The sequence below is a fragment of the Vigna unguiculata genome, chromosome 4, assembly GCF_004118075.2.
Source record: "Vigna unguiculata cultivar IT97K-499-35 chromosome 4, ASM411807v1, whole genome shotgun sequence".
Classification (NCBI taxonomy): domain Eukaryota; kingdom Viridiplantae; phylum Streptophyta; class Magnoliopsida; order Fabales; family Fabaceae; genus Vigna; species Vigna unguiculata.
The window spans coordinates 8,065,976-8,084,939 of record NC_040282.1 but is presented as its reverse complement, the minus strand read 5'-3'; the positions used below and the strand labels follow the sequence as shown (position 1 = coordinate 8,084,939).

The following is an 18,964-nucleotide window of genomic DNA, read 5'->3' as shown; positions in this document are numbered from 1 at the left end:
AGACTAAAATTAGTAAAAAAAATTGTAAAAAATTAAGAAAATATTAAGAATTAAAATGAGTCAGCAAAATATAAAAAAGCTAAAAGTAGATTTAATAAAGAATAAGAAAAAAAATTTGACCCAAAAAAAAAAACTATTATCACATTAAATTCATAATAAAAAATTAACATAAATATCTCATCTTAATTATAAAAGCTAAGACATTAATGAGTTTAGAAACATAATTTTCTCGTAAATTAAAAAATCTGTTTATTAAGAAGCAGAAAAATATATTTACTATTACGTTAATAATATTTAAATAATATATATATATATATATATATATATATATATATATATATATATATATATTAATTTTGTCTATACTATACTTATTTTTTTATTACATCATATAATTTATAAATTTTATAATATTTGTTATAGGTAAATAAATATTTTTCTAATATTTAAGCATCGGAAAATATATATATATATATATATATATATATATATATATTTTGTGATGAGTGATGATGCAAAATTGTTAGTATGAGACATTCCGTACACTAGTCATGGTCTCTGTTAGTCTTTCTCTTGAGATAACACTTTTTTTCTCTCTCTTTTCTTTTTCTTTTTTTCTATCTTATCCACAGCGGAAGCATTTCACTTGCCACTGGACATATATTGGATGTACTCGCTGCAGTGAAAAACCAAGTGGCTACCCTCTGCCACGTGTCGATAGTCTGAGGAGAGTGAATGGGTCCTACGACTGGGAATCACTTCATCTCTGAACAAACTATCTATAATTCATGCTACTTTCTGATCTCTTCGTCGATTTTACATTTTTATCTTTTTGTTTCGATTCAAACACTTAGAAAAAAGAAAAAAAGTTATAATTATAACTATACCATATTCTAATATAATTATTTTTATTAACTCTTAATGCATATGTATATATCTAATTTGATATAATTTATATCATGACTCATTTATATATATATATATATATATATATATATATATATATATATATGTATATATATATATCTATATATATATATATACATGTATATGTAATGTATATATATATATATCTATATATATATATATATATACATGTATATGTAAATGGATATGATATGATATATATATATATATATATATATATAGTACAAGTGTCACTCTCTAGAAATATGTAAATAGTGAAAGATTATAATTAACACAAAGTTAAACATTTCATCTCATAGGAGACACCATGTCATAAAACATAAGAATTAGTTGTGAATCATATTGTAAAAGTAATGTTTTTGTTAGATTAAAAGTTATATATGATTCATGTTAAAAGTAGTTTGAAATTACAAACACTAGTGCAGGAAGGGCTTTTGGCAGCGGTTATTTTTGTCATTTTGCCCCGGTTCTAGAACCGAGGCATATTAGGACGAGGCCAAAAAGGTTAGCTTTTTACCTCGGGTCTCAACCGAAGCAGAAGCTCCATATTCTACCTCGGTTCTGCTGAGAACTGAGGCCATATGTGCTTCTCTGCCCATCTTCTTCACCAGAAACCCTAGGTAGTCACCATGGTTACACCACAACTTCGTCAACCACCGCCAGATCTGAAACACAAAACGAAAGATCTGTAGCCACTGTAGTCTTCTCCTTCATCGTAAGAGCAATTTTTGAATCGTGCAACCACCATGTTCTTCATACACAAAAATGTGAACATCACTCTTGCATAAATGCAAACCAAAATCAACCATCTGCAGCAAATCACAAACCCTAAATCACAGATCTCCATCCATGCACAACACCAATCTACCACGCACCTGTAACACAACGAACTGATGCCCACTTCGCAAGCCCCAAATCGCACTTCGCCAAACCAGAACACGAATGAGTCAAACGTCTAGTAGTTGTGAGTGGTCGGAGTGCAACAGCAGCAGTGGAGGTGGGTGGCTGAGAGAGAGAACGTGCACGCGAGGAAGAAGAGGAAAAAAGTGATTCGCGATTTTTGAACCCTAATGAACCTTTTGGCCTCGGTTCAATTTTTAACCGAGGCAGAAAATCGATTTTTGGCAGCGGTTCAATTCCACCTGAGACAGAAAACTGGTTTTTGGCCTCGGTTCAATTTTAACCGAGGCAAAAAACAGTTTTTGGCAGCGGTTCAATTCCAACCGAGGCCAAATGTCACTGCTATAATGGCATTTTTGAAATATTAGCCAACTTTTAGGCTTCGAGTCTTCAAAACCGAAGCATATTAGACCTTTTGGCACCGGTTTTCTAATGAACCGAGGCATAAAAGTTGAAAAAAATTACAAAATTGCCACTGCGCCATTTTATGCTTCGGTTGAGCGACAACCGAGGCCTATAACGTGAGTTAAAAGGCCAAAACTGCACTAGTGAAAAATATCACCGCACCATTATATGTTTCAGTTCCTGGACAACCGGGACATATAAGACGAATTAAAAATCAAAATCTGTATTAGTGAAGATTTATAAATTGTAAAATTAGTGTTGGCTTAAGTGTGACATAAATTTAAATAATTATTAAAAATAGATTTTATTAGCATAGGCTAAATCAACATTAACAAATAAATATTAAATAATTTAGACTAATATTAACTAAATTCACACTAACTTAAATAAATATAAACTAACTTCATCATATTTAATTCTATTAACTTTTTTTATTCTAGTTACAATATAGAACCAGCCCGACTAACATTATTTGTGATATTTATAGTTGATTCACTGACTCTAACTTTTTCTTTTTGATTTAAGCAATAAAATAAAATCAGTTAACTTGATGCAAAGTTTACATAATAAAAATAACTAAATTTTGTAATGACTTAACATTTTTTAATCCGTTGAAATTAAATTTAAAGTATTTATTTTTATTGACTTAATCAACTATTAACATCTCACTTTAGAATCTCATTTTAGGGTAAAAAGTGTTTATTTAAACCTAGTTTATTATTTTCTTGTAATATTAACGATACTAAAAAAATAATTTGAATATTTTCTTTTACTTTTCATATTAATTAAAATCATGTAACACGTAAATCCATAATAAAAATTAATATATTAAAATCAAATTATATATGTTTAATAATATTTTTTTGCTATCAATAAATTTATCATTTAAGTCTGTCTTGGCTTTTACATTTACTGAACTTCTGTTAGGCGACATCATATAAACATTATCACTTAAATTTCATCAAAACTCGTTTTAAACAACTTCCTCAAAATCAAATTTAAGGATCTAACATGTGCTCGCGGAAGGAAAAACACATTTTCGCTTAATCTTTCATGATAAGCACGTTTTCATTTTCAAATAAAGTCTCCTTTTAGATTAATATAAAGAGATTTCCAATAAATATTAAAGATATGAAAATGAAAAAAAAAAACGAACCCAAAAATTAAGACTCGCATTTTATAAGCTAATTAAAGTCATTTATGATAAAAATAAGAGTTAAATATGTAACTTTAAGTGAATTTTAGAATTAGTCCATTTCGAAATTTTGGACAAATTTAGTCCTTCATCTTTCGAAATACGTGGATTTAGTCGTTTTAATCAAATTTGTTAAATTTATTTGATGTTTCGTACGTATTTCAAAATTATATTTGAGTTGTTTATACTGTTTGACACATTTTTGCTTTAATGTTAAGTTAAATACTATTATGAAACACGCTTGAAATGTTAAATAAACTTTATAAAATAAGTCCAGTTACAAAATAAGCTTACCAAGATGGAGGTATAAGGTTGTCTTAATTGTAAGAGTTCGAAAGAATATGAATATGAAAAATGTTATGTATTCAACTCTTTCCACTGACATTTGAAAAATATATAATTGGTTTGAAGGATTTAAAAAAAGGATCTGACAGAAATTATGAATCCAACTTCTCTCATTGACAAAATATTAACAAGTAACATTTAGTGATATAAAAGAAAACTTGTCAAAGTAATTTATTACATAAAGTATTATTAGTAGGATGTTATTTCTAAAATATATATATTTTTTCAGTTATATTTTTAAGTTTTCTTAAAACATGAAAAGTCTCGAATCAACTAGAAATATCATAAAAGATTTAGGATTAACAATAGTATCAAAATTATCTAAAAAATATTTTAACAATATTTATTTATTAGACCTATATCATGACATCCGTTTTCAAATATCAAATTATTATTATAATATTCTAGTCTTACATTTTTGAAAAGTATAAATTTTGTAAGAATCATTAAAAAATGTAGAGAGGTAGCCCACGTGATAATTTCAGAAATTCCAGCAGAATTTGGTTCGCATGGCTGCTTTTTGGGCCATACAAGGTCCCAACATTTGACTCACTCTTTCTTTCTTTCTTTCTTCCCTTAATAATAATGTGGAACCATCATCACCACAAAAACTCCATTTAATGTCTGCAATTCTTTCACTCTCTCTCTCTCTCTCACACACACTCACCTCTTTCAACACTCACATTTTTTCATCTATTCAATCCTCAAGCTTGCAAAATGCTATATATAATCAAAACCCAGTAATGAGTAGAAGAACAGTACAGTTTTCATATGAAGAATTTGGTGTAGCTATAGGTTGTTGCATGGTCAGTGAGTGCAGTGAGTAGTGTGAGAGAATAATACATTTTGGTGCATGCATGTTTTGTCTACATAAGTACATTTAATTCCAATATTCACATCATATCATTTTGTTTCTTGCTGGCTGAAGTTATATATAGATATATAGATATAGGTTATGGATCTGTTTCTGCAATGCTGCAATGCTGCATGAGCTTGTGTTATGTCAAACTGACTATAGTACTGAAGAGAGATGTGTGACTTTGTTTTTGTACAAAATCAAGTGCACACAGAATTTCTGCATGCTGCATAGATCAGTGTAATGGAAACTAAACCCTCCAAGGAGGAAAATCCCAAGTCAACCAAAAACCCAAACTCATTGGAATGTGTGCATATGCAGAGATCAATAATTAACTACAGCTTTAGGTAGAGAATGTTTTAATTTGCTTCAAGATGATTGCATTCTTAGTGTATATAATCATGCATCAGTAAAGTACTTCATATATTTTAAGAAATTGTTGAAATTCAAAGTTTATATATTTTTGTGGGGATATTAATTAAAAGGGGCAAAAAAGAGTTTGGTAAGAAAGTCATTTAGTGATTTTGCAAAGGAGTAGGTTGATTTAATGGTGATTTTGAAAATACATATCAGTGGTTGCAGTAAGATTGTAAGATAAAGAAGAAAAAGGCTTTATGTTTCGCAGTATAGTCTATAAATAAAGCTGTTGATATTTAAGAAGTGAAGTAAGATCTGATTTATGCACTGACACCTTTTTCCATTTTTGTTTTTTGCTCCTCTTAGGTAGAATTAAATGGCATGCTAATCTTTGCTTAATCAGAAGTTAACAACACGACCACAGGGACTTAATCAGAAACCTCAGTGGGTGGAAGAATTTGAAAAAATAAAAATAAAAAAGTGATTGGGTTCATTAGGAGGAGAATCACATGGGTTGAAACTTTTAATGTAAAAAACATGGTGCCATTTTACACTGAAATAATGAAACAGATGCAGTTGCACTTATTCTAAAGAGTCCCTTTCAAATGTTCAAAAACGAAATAAAGGGGTGCGTTTGGAAAAGCAAGAAAGCGAAAATTCAATTAAGCAATCACAAAATCCACCTAGCCATATATATATATCACAATTAATCATCATCTGGGAGCCACTCATCAGACGGACCAAACTCAAAAATCAGATTGTGGGTCCGAAAATTTATTCTCACCCTCTTCTTCACTTCACTAACCCCATCTCACCAACAACAACATTATTAGATCTCACGAAAAGAAAAAAAAACATTAATTTAGATGGCATATGTTATAAATATACTGCTTCTGATTTTTCTAGGTTCTGCTCTTGTTCAGTTCAAAATCGGGTTAATCAGTTTTTGTTTTATTGCTTTGTCTACTTCTCACATTGCTAATTAATTACTGCTCCCACCATCACCACCATGCTCCTTCTTCCTCTAACTTATCTGCCACAAAAGCAGGGTAATATTGCATTGCACTGCACCGCAAAATAAAAATATCAATATATATTTCTCCGTACGTTTTTGCATGTTCATTCCGTTCAACTAAAAAATAAAAATTAAAAATTCTTGCTTTTTTCATTTCATAACTAGATTGGCCTGCCCACAAGCTTGAACTTGAATGTAAAACCATTTTATGGTGAGTTTCTGGATTTGTTGTATATGGGGTAAAATTGAATTGAAGCAAAATAAAAACTTGACCTTTATGAATTTTTGTGGCGAAGGATAACATTGAAGTTCATTGGGTGAATGATATTGTAGTAAAGTTTTGTTTATACCTTTTGAAAAAAAGTGAAAAAGATGGAATTTGATTGGATTGTGATGGTAATTTTTCCATTGAAGTTGTAACATATATCACAGTACAGATCACCCACCAATTACCCACTGTCTGCAGAAGCCGCCTCATAAACTGAGTTTCCCTCAAACTCTCACACACTCTCACACCAATAGAGAGAGAGAGAAGAGTAGTAACTTTTCTTGGCATAGAGAGAAAGAGAAAGAGAAAGAGAAAGAGAGAGAGATGGAGAAAGGGGACAAAAGGGTTCAGCTTTTTGAGGGTGAAAGTGAGATCTTTTAAGCGCACATCCATTTAGCAAAGAGGCAGAGTCTTAAACCACCAAGTGTGAAAAGAGAGAGAGAGAGAAAGAAAAACACACAGAGAAACACAAGGAAGAAAAAAAAGAAAGAAAGAAAAGAAAAAAAGACTTAATGTGCACGCCATTTATGGTGAGAAAGAAAGATAGAGAGAAGAAAATGAAGTTCCAAAGCTAACAACAACACAACCTCTCCAAATTAGGGCTTTTATTCTCTCACTCTTTCACTTCACTTCACTCTCCAAACTCGCACAGGTAACACTTGTTCATAAACCCTTCCTTAAAAAAACAAAACCCATGTTTTTATTTTCCTTATTTTTCTCGAATCTCTTCTTTCCTTCTTCTTGTTCCTACCGGCTTATTTTATTATCGCTTTTTTCGTGTTTGCAGTGTTTGAGACATGTTGGACTACGAATGGGGAAACCCGTCTTCAATAATGCTAACCGGAAACGAGGAGACCGCCGCCGGGGCTTCCGACCAGACGCACCGTCAAATCTTCGACCACTACGCGTCGCACTCGCTCATCCCCGACCACTTTCTGCACGCGCCAACTCACTCCGCCGTCACCACCGCCGCGGCCGCCACCGTCGAGTTCACCAACCACCACCACCACTTCAACCCGCAGTCGCACCACCACCAAGTCAACAACCACCACCACCACCACCCGTTCTTCGACCCACGCGCCTTCCACGGCACGTCCTCCGCCTCCTACCCCCCACCCCCTTCCATGCTCTCGCTTGACCCGCTGCCCCACGTCAACGCCGCCAACTGCGGCCCTGGGCCCGGCCCCGGCCCGGGCGGACTCCTCCTCGTTCCCAAGTCCGAGGACGTGGGCCGGCCCATGGACTTTGTCGGCTCACGAATTGGCCTGAATCTCGGTGGCCGGACGTATTTCTCCTCCTCCGAGGACGATTTCGTGAGCCGTCTCTACCGTCGGTCCCGGCCGGCGGAATCCGGTTCGGCGGCTTCCTCCAACTCCCCGCGCTGCCAGGCCGAGGGATGCAATGCTGATCTGTCTCAGGCCAAGCACTACCACCGCCGCCACAAGGTGTGCGAGTTCCACTCCAAAGCCGCCACCGTCATCGCCGCCGGGTTGACTCAGCGATTCTGCCAGCAATGCAGCAGGTTGTGGTGGTGGCGCTTGTCTCTTCCCTCACCGTCGGAAAATTAACATCAATCATTGATATTGAGTTCGCCTCTCCCAGGGGCACTTCCGTCTTTTCGCTACCCCTCGCGTAGCAATTTTATTTCACTTTGCAACACAACACACCGAACCAACCACGGCTTTAACTTAGTTCAAATTAAATTTTCATTATTTAATCGGGAGCCTCACGAAATGACGAAAACATCCCTCGTTTTCGTTCCTATTTTTTTTTTTTGGATCCCAACATAGAAATTAAAATTAAAATCTGGGTGGGTCTTAGAAAAATTACGTTGCTTGGTTTCTTAGAAACTAATAAAAATGTGTGAAACATAGAATGGTGATGTTTCTCCATGGATGTAGGGGTGAGGTGGAAAAGACGGAATTGCCCTTGGGAGAGTGTTGATAATGATTGAGTTTGCCATACGTTAAAAAAAATCATATTCATGATGCATCTTCATAGTGATTATAATTTGGATACACACATGCATACATATATTTAAAAAGCACATTATAATTAGTTATATAATTATGTCATGCTTCTTCACACGTTCTATCCGAATATTTAAAAAAAATTAAATCGATAAAAAATTAAATAAAATTAGATTAAAATAAAACATCACATACTAATTAGATCATATTCGTTAACAAAGAAAGAAGTCTACTCTAGTCTCATATTTTTTAATTTTAGTACCAATCAAACATTGAAGTTAGGTTTAATTATGCCTTTGCTCCCCATTTTGGAGTCAAAATCTCAAAATGGTATCCAAATTTTTAAAAGTCTCAAAATGGTCCCCTTTTTTGTTGAAACGTCTCACGTTCGCCCTTCCCGTTAAGTCAATGTTGACGCCGTTAAAGGGAGTGCCACGTGTCAATTCCTCGATTTTTTGAATTTTTTATTATTTTTTTTGAATTTTTTTTTATTTTGAATTTTTTTTTTGAATTTTTAAAAAAAAATCAAAAAAATTGCCACGTGTCAAGCTGTCATCGTGCCACGTGGCAGTGATAGTGACACGTGTCAGTATTACGCCACATGTCATTTTGTTAGTCTCAATTTGGTCCCTTTATTTTAATTTGTCTCAATTTAGTCCCAATTTTTGTAAAAATTAGCAATTTTGTCTCCCTTCAAATTGAAACAAAATTTAATTTTATATAAATGTTACACAAATATTTTTATTAAATTTGATATTTGTATTCAAATTGATATTTTTATTATATATTTTTAACATAGCTAAGTTTAGTTAAAATTATGTTTCACATTCAACTTTACTTAAAATTGTTTTAAAATTTTAAATTTATATGTGTTTTATTGTAACATGAACTAGGTAATTTATGAATTTTTTCTATTAACATTATTTTCTATTAACAACTTTTAAACCATTTTAAATAAAGTTCAATGTAAAATATTAATTAAATGAACTTAATTTGGTTAAAAATATTTACTTGAAATATCAATTTTGATGGAAATATTTGTGTACATTTATACATAAATTAAATTTGATTTCAATTTGGAGAGGGATAAAATTGCTAATTTTTACAAAATTTGGGACTAAATTGAGACAAATTAAAATAAAGGGACCAAATTGAGACTAAGAAAATAACACGTGGCGTAATACTGACACGTGTCACTGTCACTGCCACGTGGCACGATGACAACTTGACACGTGGCAATTTTTTTAATTTTTTAAAAAAATTCAAAAAAAATTCAAAAAAAATTAATAAAAAAATTCAAAAAATCGAGGAACTGACACGTGGCACTCCCTCTAACGGCGTCAACGTTGACTTAACGACAAGGGCAAACGTGAGACGTTTCAACAAAAAAAGGGACCATTTTGAGACTTTTAATAATTTGGGTACCATTTTGAGATTTTGACTCCAAAATGGGGACCAAAGGCATAATTAAACCTTGAAGTTATTATTTCTTTAAAAAAACCTAAAGAATAACTTAAATTTTAATATTCAAAATTATTTTTTATATAAAAATATAATTATATTAATAATAAATTTAAATATTAAATAAGGGAAAAAGGTTGATTTAAATCCACCTCTAAAATTTCTATTACACTTTGTGAATCATTATTCTGAAATCTTGAATCGTGTAGAACTATCAAAGCTCTAGCTCCAATCATATGTCTAGCTAGGGATCTGACTCCAATGGTAATCAATCCCATGTGAACATATCTTCCTTGTTGATTTTGTAATTGTCTACCTGTTTGTGGAGATATTAAAGTAATTATCTCATAGGTGTTGTCAGGGAGATGAAAATCAGATCATATTCATTAACAAAAAAAAGAAATATACTGTAGTCTCATATTTTTTAATTTTAGTACCAATCAAACATTGTAGTTATTATTTCTTTAAAAAACCTAAAGAATAACTTAAATTTTAATATTCGAAATTAATTTTTATATAAAAATATAATTATAGTAATAATAAATTTAAATATTAGGAATTCAAGTCCAAAATATAAGATCACACAATAAAAAATGCGTTCAGATGTCCATCATTATCTCTAACAAATTTTTCTCTCACAACAGAAATATTTATTTTGTAAAGAATTAGTTAGAACAAAGTTGAAAAATAATTTGTTTAATAGTCGTAAATAAAAAATCTTTTTTTAGTAGAATTCTTGTTTTATTATATATATATATATATATATATATATATATATATATATATATATATATATATATATATATATATATATATATTTTAAATGGTTAATCGAGTACCAGTTTGGTTGATAGCAAATTTTGGGTCACAATCGATGGCCGGAAACGATGTGCAAAAAATGAGACCAAACATCTTTTATTTATTTTATTTGTGAAAAAATAGAAGTAAGGAACTGCAAAAAATAAAAATAAAAAAGGGAAAATATGAAGGTGGTTCATTACACACTTTCTCGACTAATCCCTAGTTATTGACACTCTCTATCTCCACTCGCACACTCTGCCGCCTTCTTCTCGCCGGTGATTTTCTCTGCTCCGGCGCCGGAATCCACCGACGATCACTTCAACCGTAGCCTCTGGTTCGTTCTCATTCTCCATCTCTCCTTCCCTCTTCCTTCATCTTCTTCATTTTCTTGTCCACTGCACCGCGTGATCTATTATTGGTTGCTGTCTGCATTTTGGTACCGAATCAGAAAATAGGTTTTCATTGTTATTTTCTCAATTCATTCATCTGCCATTTGAATCCCACATTCAGGGTTGTTGAATCCTTTAACTCTCCATATTACAATGGAGCTTTATCAGCGAATCGAAACTCACGATTTGCTTTTTTTTTTTTTCATTTTTCCTTTCAATATTTACACTCTCACGTTTTCCCTGAGGTATATGCAACTCTTTGTAATCCATTTTTACTCGCACTTGCTTGCTGAACTTGCTCTCTTCTTTTTGTATACAATGGCCGTTCAGTCGAGACCACTCTATAATGCCAGAGAGAAAAAACCAATCCATTTTTATGGTGGATGAAATGCGCATATAGATGTAGGCCCATAATTTGCCATAGGTTGAACCAAGGTTATTAGAGTCGAGAGTCTATGTAGACTCGTGAGAGCTTCGTAGACCTGACTTGTAGACTCGTACGAATCTACTATACCCCTACTTCATATAAAAAATTATATATAGTATCATACCAATTCAGAATTTAATCACCACAATTAATGCAAATAGTAAACAATAGTTCAATAATTATAAAATAACTTAGTTCAAGAAACATGATTATTATATAAGTTCAAATTTCAGCAAACACATAAGTTAATATGAATAAAAAAAACATAAATAACTTCAACTTTTTGACTCCAATCATCTACTTATATCATCTCCAACATCATCTTCTTCATTAGGATCACAAGAATTTGAATGTCAGTCTCACTTCCGAACATTATAAACCAGTCTCAATCAATTAAAAATCAAATAATTTAATTTTTAGAAAACCAAAAATAAATTAAATAAAAAACAAAACTACATATATATTATATATATGTAACATAACAACAACGAAAGCCAGAGAAAAAAAATGAAATGAAAAAGAAAGATATAATATATATATATATATATATATATATATATATATAATGATTAGTAAAAGTAAAAAAAATGAAATAAGAAAACAAAGAAATATATATTATATACGTATGTCATTACTTCAAAAGAGGGAAAAGAGAAAGAGGGATCAACGACGCCACTGAACCAGTGTCCCGACGGAGCTGCCATGCGAGGCGATCAGAGTTGCCGTGCAAGATGATCGGAGCTGCGACGTGAATGACCGAAGCTGAGATTTCGAAATAGGTCAATGTTTTCAAGTTCTATCTTCTCTTCTTCTTCGATTAGGGTTTTCGAGTTGGGCTTCAATATCTGTTTTCGCTTGGATTTTCGATTTGGAGCATTGGGGTTTTGGTTTGGGCTTAAAATCCGAAAGCCAACAACATGTTTTTGTGTCATTTCGTCTCGTTCTTCAAATTCGGTGACTCGCTCTCGAACTCGCGAGTCTGGTACGAGTCCACGAGTTTACTCCGAGTTTACTACGAGTTTGAAAAAAAACGAGTTTATATATGAGTTATAGACATGTCAAAGTGAGCCAACCCGGCTCACACGGGTTGGCTCACCACGGGCCGGGTCAGAAAACGAGTGAGCCCAACCCGGCTCACTTTAAGGTGAGCCAGATTTTTTACAACCCGGCTCAACCCACCACGGGTTGGTGGGTTAAGTGGGTTGGCTCACCAACCCGCATACAAAATTAAATTTTTTATTTTTTTTAAATTTTTAAATATTTAAATATTTAAATAATTTTTTTAAATAATGTATGAGATGATAATTACAATAAAATCAAGTACCAATGTGTCTCCATCATGCTCACTACAAGGCTCATACTAGGAAATTTGTATCATTGTATTCAACAAAACATAAATGAAAATAGTATACATCTTTATCATGGTAATTCAAAAAATTTGGTTCATGTTTGAATCTTGTCATCCTCCAATTGCTTTATCTATCTCCCTTTGCCACTCTTCTAACATGTGCAGTTCTCAAAATCTTGTCCTACACGAACTGCAAAAAACAAAACCTTCCCCTTGCAAAAAAACATAATTTGGCAGCTGCTAAATGACTGCATAAAGCATGATAAAACAAGAACAATTTAGAAACTAATAAAAAGCACATATTCATGAGTTATGTACATCAATGGTGATGAATAAAAAGATTTAAAGTAAAAGGTTTAGAAACTAATTCATATCATACTTAAAAAGATAAAACTACATATTGGTTAAATACTAGTTTTAAAATAAGCACAACAAATGCTTTGGATTTGATTGGGCACCAATACACCAAGCTAGAGTATATAAACAGTGAAATTGGGTAGAGTTGCACTGGACTTAAATCTAGAGATGATATAAACAGTGAAATGTTCAAGGTAAAATTATAAAATACATTAAGCTTAAATCATAAAAGTACCCAAGCTAAATACCTCTCTAGACATTACTATTTGGAAGATTCTTACAACTATAACCACTCCCAATTTTCTTCTCAAACTCGTAAATCATGCAACAAGATAAAATAGACTAAAAGAAAAGAGACAGTATGTAGAAGACTACAAGTTTTTGTTTCCTTACCTAGAATTACTACACATGAGGTGCATTGGAGTCATGGATTGAAAAGTCTAGAACAACTTCCTCTTCCTTTTGATCATCTTCATTATCTTCATCTTCAAAATCAAGAAGAAACTATTAGGAAATAATATAATTTAGAATTAGAGGTATGATATAAAGAAAAGATTGAAAAAATACATTACCAATATTTTCAAATCCATGTAACCAATTTTGAGTTAAAATCAGTGCTTGAACATTTTCAGGAAGAAGATTAGATCGATACTTGTTAAGCACGTGACCACCAATGCTAAATGCAGACTCATTAGCAACAGTTGTTATTGGAATACTTAACACCTCACATGCTAGTCTACATAGATTTGGATAACGTTCTTGACGATCCTTCCAATAGCTCAAAACATCTAACTTTGGAAAATACTTTGGCTCAAGTGGTGTTTCAGTTAGATACAGATCCAACTCAGACTTGCCAGTTACATTCACATTTTGGCTTACATAATTGATATATTCCTATAAAAATATAATCCAAAGATAAAAATTGGTTAATAAAGATTACATAATAATAAACAACAAAGACATAATGATGACATACTTACATTATATGGATCAATCTCTTTGTCTTCTTCCATGTTCAAATGTTCTTCTGTTGAACATGTGAATTGAGAACTTGATGCATTAGATGAAATTGACTTCACACTCACGTATTCTTCAAAAAGTTTGTACATCTTCCCTTTTATATGAATAAGCTTTTCATCACAAGTAGAAGAGTCAAGCTTGGAGTAATAGAACCGGAGTGCTTCAAGTTTCATTCGTGGGTCAAGAATCATAGCAATTGAAAGAATGGTACTATATTCACCCCAATACTTGTCAAATTTATCCATCATCCTTTTTGCCATGTCTTTCATTAAGGGGTCATCGCTTTTAAGAGTATCCCTTAACAACCACTCAATTTTCCAAACTTGCATAAAATATTCATTAGAGGTTGGATAAGATGTGCCTGAAATCAAATTGGTTATCTTATAAAATGGCCTTAAAAATTCACACATCCTCTCAGCTCTTTTCCACTCTTCAGTTGTTGGGCAATGTTTAAAATTTCTGTCACGTAAGGTGAAACTTGAAAAAGCGCGACGATACTTAAGACCACTTTCAAGCATCATAAAAGTCGAATTCCATCTAGTAGGAACATCTAACCTTAAACCCACTTTAGTATCAATGCCCCTCACTTGAACAACACATTCAGTAAATGCCATTTTCCTTGCCTCTGACCCTTTAACATATTTAATGCTTTCTCTAATTTTTTGCAAAGCAACTTCAGCCACTTTTAAACCCTCTTGGACTATAAGATTCAAGATATGAGCACAACACCTCACATGAAAAAATTCACCACCACATAATAAGCTATTTTGTAAGCTTAATTGTTCACCCAAAATATGTTGCATACGGTCATTGACAGTAGCATTGTCTAAAGTTATAGAAAATATTTTCCTATCAATTCCCCAATCAGTCAAACATTCAAACACTTTATTTGCTAGATCATGACCCGTGTGTGGAGGTTCCATTTTACAAAAAGCAAGAATCTTACTATTCAATTTCCAATTGTTATCAACAAAATGGGCTGTTAAACAAATATATCCCTCTTGAGTACAAGCAGTCCAACAATCTGATGTCAAACAAATTCGGTTATGACAATGATGCATTTCATGTTTTAATTTCTCCTTCATTTGAACATGAAATTTCCACAAATCAGAAACAGCTGTATTCCTACTCACATGCTTTACATCAGGATTCAAATATGAAAGCAATTCTCTTATCCATTTGTATTCAACAAACTTAAATGGCAAACCATGTTTGACAATAGCCATTGTCATAATCTCTCTAACATGCTTGTGATCAAGTTCCCTACTCCTTAACTTTCCCATATTATCAATTATCATTCCCCCTACATCTTTATATTTTGGGCTAACATTGCATTTTTTTAAATGACGCAACAGTGTTGAAGTGCCTATTTTAGTACCACCAATAACATATTCTTGCCCACATGCATTACATTTGGCCTTCTCTTTACCATCTTTTACTCCAACTTTAGAAAAATATTTCCAAACTTCAGAGGTAGTTGTCTTAGCTTTCTTAGTTTCTTTTTGAACTTCACTGTCTTCATTGTTTACAGAAGGTGGTTCTTGTGGGTCATTAGCAATTTGATTATGTATATTATCATCAACATTAACATTCACATTCACACTTCGATTAATAGTTTCAGATTCCATGCTGCACATTAATTTATGAAAAAAATAGTGTGAAAAACTTACTAAAAACAGCCATCGAACACATGAACAAATCTAACCAAAAACATGAGATGAGTGAACAACTAACCTATTTGCAGCAGACAATGATTGCAGCAGGCAGGGGATGATTATAGAGGAGGAAAACACCAAAAAAGCACCTCGTCGTCGCAGACCAGTGCACAACAGTAACAAATGGCCACCAACATCAGCAAGTGTTAAACTTAACCCGGGCACCTGCATAAGATGCAATTATTAAGTTCTTAAGCACATGAAAGAAAAAGATTATTCACATTTTTCATGTGGGTCTTTAGTGTTGCCATATTTTCCTTTTCTTTGTTATTCCTTTCAAAAAAACAAATAACAAACTAATTTAAATTTGAAAGGAAGGAGAAACAAAATTGCCAACCAAAGGAGGTAAACCAAACAGCAAGTTGCTGCCAAAGTTTCCAAGCTTAATGCAGCCACCACAGAGATGCAATGTTCTGGCTAGTTCCCAAAGAAGAATCTGGACATGTTCGGCACTATACAAATTAATGGAAATCCAAAAAAGAAAATATTCAGAGCAAATAGCCAAAATAGTCCCTCAAAGATGACCTGCTTGAATAAATTTCACACAAGTGCTTCTAGAAGAAGAGGCAAACTTCTCTATAAGTACAAAGTAAAAAATAATCTATTTAGAGAAACAAGTATGAAAGGGCTTTTATAATTAATTTATGCATAAGCTAAATTTAGCTTGTGGGTTTATGCAAAAGTTTATTTCAATTTTTTCTTACAAGTGCCTATGAGAAAAAAAATCCAAAAAGACCGTTACGGCTGGTCATGCTAGTGATTCAATGATGAAAATTGCACTTAGATTCCCTGAATATGCATTGCTCAAGTCAAATTAGTACTCGCCTCACAAATCTCGATAACTAATTTAACAAATGGAAAACACACTCAAGGACTGATTAGAGTTTCGAATAACTGTATATTCAAGGACCTTAACAACAATTTCCACCATTCAAGAACAAATACCAGACACTGTATTGCACCTTGCTAAAACTAATTTACAATCGACTCAAACATTTAACAAGAAAAAGGAAATTGAGAAACACCAAAATTCTCACCACAGAAACTCCAATTAACGCAGAGAGGCCAAACGTCGTCGTAGACCAGTGCACAACACTAACAAATGGCCACCAATGTCGACTCTAGCATCGTCGTAGACCACTCAGACCACCAATGAGCACGCACAGACCAGACGACAGTCAAACAAACGTCTGAAGATAGCATGAGAATAAGAACCCCATAGATGAGCGACAAGCGACAAGAGATAGAACTGGAAGTGGAAGCTGAGCATCATCTCTTAGCCCGACAACAGGTAATTCAAATTTATGAATTGAAGCTGATTATGTTTTTGACTTATAAACAAAGTTAGTAAAAATTCATTAAAAAGGAGTAAACTCTAGCTTCTATTGCTACATTGAGGACAAGAATTTGGTCTTAATGAGAAAGTAGATGGTAAAGTTCATAATTATATTTGTTTCTGCTGTAACTTTTTCCTTGGTTTGTATGAAGTATGTATGTCAGAATCTATTGTTGTATTCAAATATTGTCTTGGGAACATGATATGGATGAATTTCATACACTTTACTCACATCTAATGTATTCTTCTTTTACTTTCCTTAATGTTGTCTTCTTCCAAGGTTTTGACACAAATTTATGGTGAAAACATCCTGCTCGTTTCATAAATGAATAAGTATAATAAGAGTCTGGTACAGAGTTCCTCGAATTTCAATCATATATCCTCAAGATGAAATAGTTCTGTAGCATATTAATCATGGAAAACTACATATTAGCATCTTGAGATCTGTGTCTTGTACAACTTTGTCTCTTGACTTCAAAAGGCATGTTTAGATTCTCAAGGTTCTCAAAATGCAGAAACTTCTTATGTCAATTTTTCTGTTAAAATTTGACAAACTCCATCAGGTGATTAACACGTGACTAGCATGTCACCTTGATGTGTTTAATCATGTGCAACTTAACCATATATAACTTTAGAATGGTTTATTTCTTCTAAGTTGCACATGATTAAAACATTTGTTAATCATGATCTACTTTTAAAAGGGTGTATAAGTTTCATCAATAAGTGTGAGTGTAAAACTATTAATATTGATTAAAAGGGTTATAATTGTTAACCATGATGGAGACATAAAAACTAAGCACTAGAAGTACTGGAATCAGAAGAACTATAGGCAAAACTATAAAGGAAAATTTAAAGGTCAATTCATTTGTCTATATTACTGTAGAGCACAGCAATGTTTGATCTATAAGTTACAAACGTAGCTTTTGAAAAACTATGGTATAGTAGCTATTTTTTCCGAGAAAAGCTTTTATCTAAGAACACCCCTAAGTGACAAAAACTATATTTAACCTTGACCCATCTACTAAAGTTGTTGGGCAACTGACTCTCCTAAATTATGAAACCTTAGTTTTGTCTGTTGTAATTGTTCTTTGATTAGATGTCTTTGGTGTTACATTTCTTTTTTCCCTAGTATCATTGGTATACTGTCCATTCTACTATCCACTATCTTACCTTCTGCTGCAATAAGTTAAAACAGAACTCAATTTGCACACCAAAAGCTACGAAGAGCAACTAAAGTGCCAAATGAGTTATGTCAGTCAGTTTGGATTCACAAAGTAACTAATTACTTAATCCCAATGTTATTTCCTTATTACTATGTACAGAAATCACTTTAATACCATAGTGCCAATGAAGTTTTTTTTTTTTGTTTACTATGCCTATAAAAGCTTCTTTTTAATAGCTTTTCTATCAAACCTGATATGCAATTATCCCTTTTGGTAAAATACAGCTGGTTGAGAATGATAGATTGAGAAATGGGAATAGAGAAGCACTTATTGCATTAAGGAAAAGGGCTCGAACAACAATGAGCAGTGTTCCATCTCCTTTCGAGTCAATGATGAGGGGAGTTGCTGGGAGCTCAAGACCTTTGGTTCAGGAGGTTTGCATCACCTATATCAACCATAACACTTCTGAGCCGACATGGATGATGTTTCCAGGAACAGATCTGTTTGCCAGAATACCGTTTCATGCAGCTCATACTATATTGGAAACAGGTTTTTGGCCACCCTATTCTCTAACCATTTGAAAAATACTAAAAGAAATTCATAAAATTTCCCTAAATGTTCACCCACGTTGGTTATCTTCAGTCATAAGTATTTAAGGTGATGTGTGAAAGGTGTAAATGACTAGTACTATCTTCTTCCTGTGTAAACA

At 32.9% G+C, this 18,964-nt stretch overlaps 2 protein-coding genes and 1 long non-coding RNA gene across 4 annotated transcripts in view; 2 read left to right on the top strand and 1 right to left on the bottom strand.

Annotated features, from left to right (window-relative positions):
• The window catches only part of LOC114181862, an 83,815-nt gene that overhangs the window by 13,100 nt on the left and 51,751 nt on the right, over nucleotides 1-18,964 (top strand). The window lies entirely within an intron of this gene.
• LOC114181856 (squamosa promoter-binding-like protein 8) lies at nucleotides 6,434-7,985 on the top strand. Its single transcript, XM_028068466.1, has 2 exons — nucleotides 6,434-6,920; nucleotides 7,056-7,985. Exon 2 carries the CDS (start codon nucleotides 7,066-7,068, stop codon nucleotides 7,834-7,836), a length of 771 nt encoding a protein of 256 aa, XP_027924267.1. The 5' UTR covers nucleotides 6,434-6,920; nucleotides 7,056-7,065; the 3' UTR covers nucleotides 7,837-7,985.
• LOC114181865 lies at nucleotides 15,874-16,999 on the bottom strand. 2 transcript variants are annotated; one of them, XR_003603957.1, is made up of 3 exons: nucleotides 16,794-16,999; nucleotides 16,094-16,208; nucleotides 15,874-15,921 (listed from the first exon to the last, which is right to left on the bottom strand). It is a non-coding gene; the product is annotated as an uncharacterized LOC114181865 (long non-coding RNA). The 2 variants fall into 2 exon arrangements; XR_003603958.1 differs by having other exon boundaries at nucleotides 16,094-16,192; nucleotides 16,794-16,853.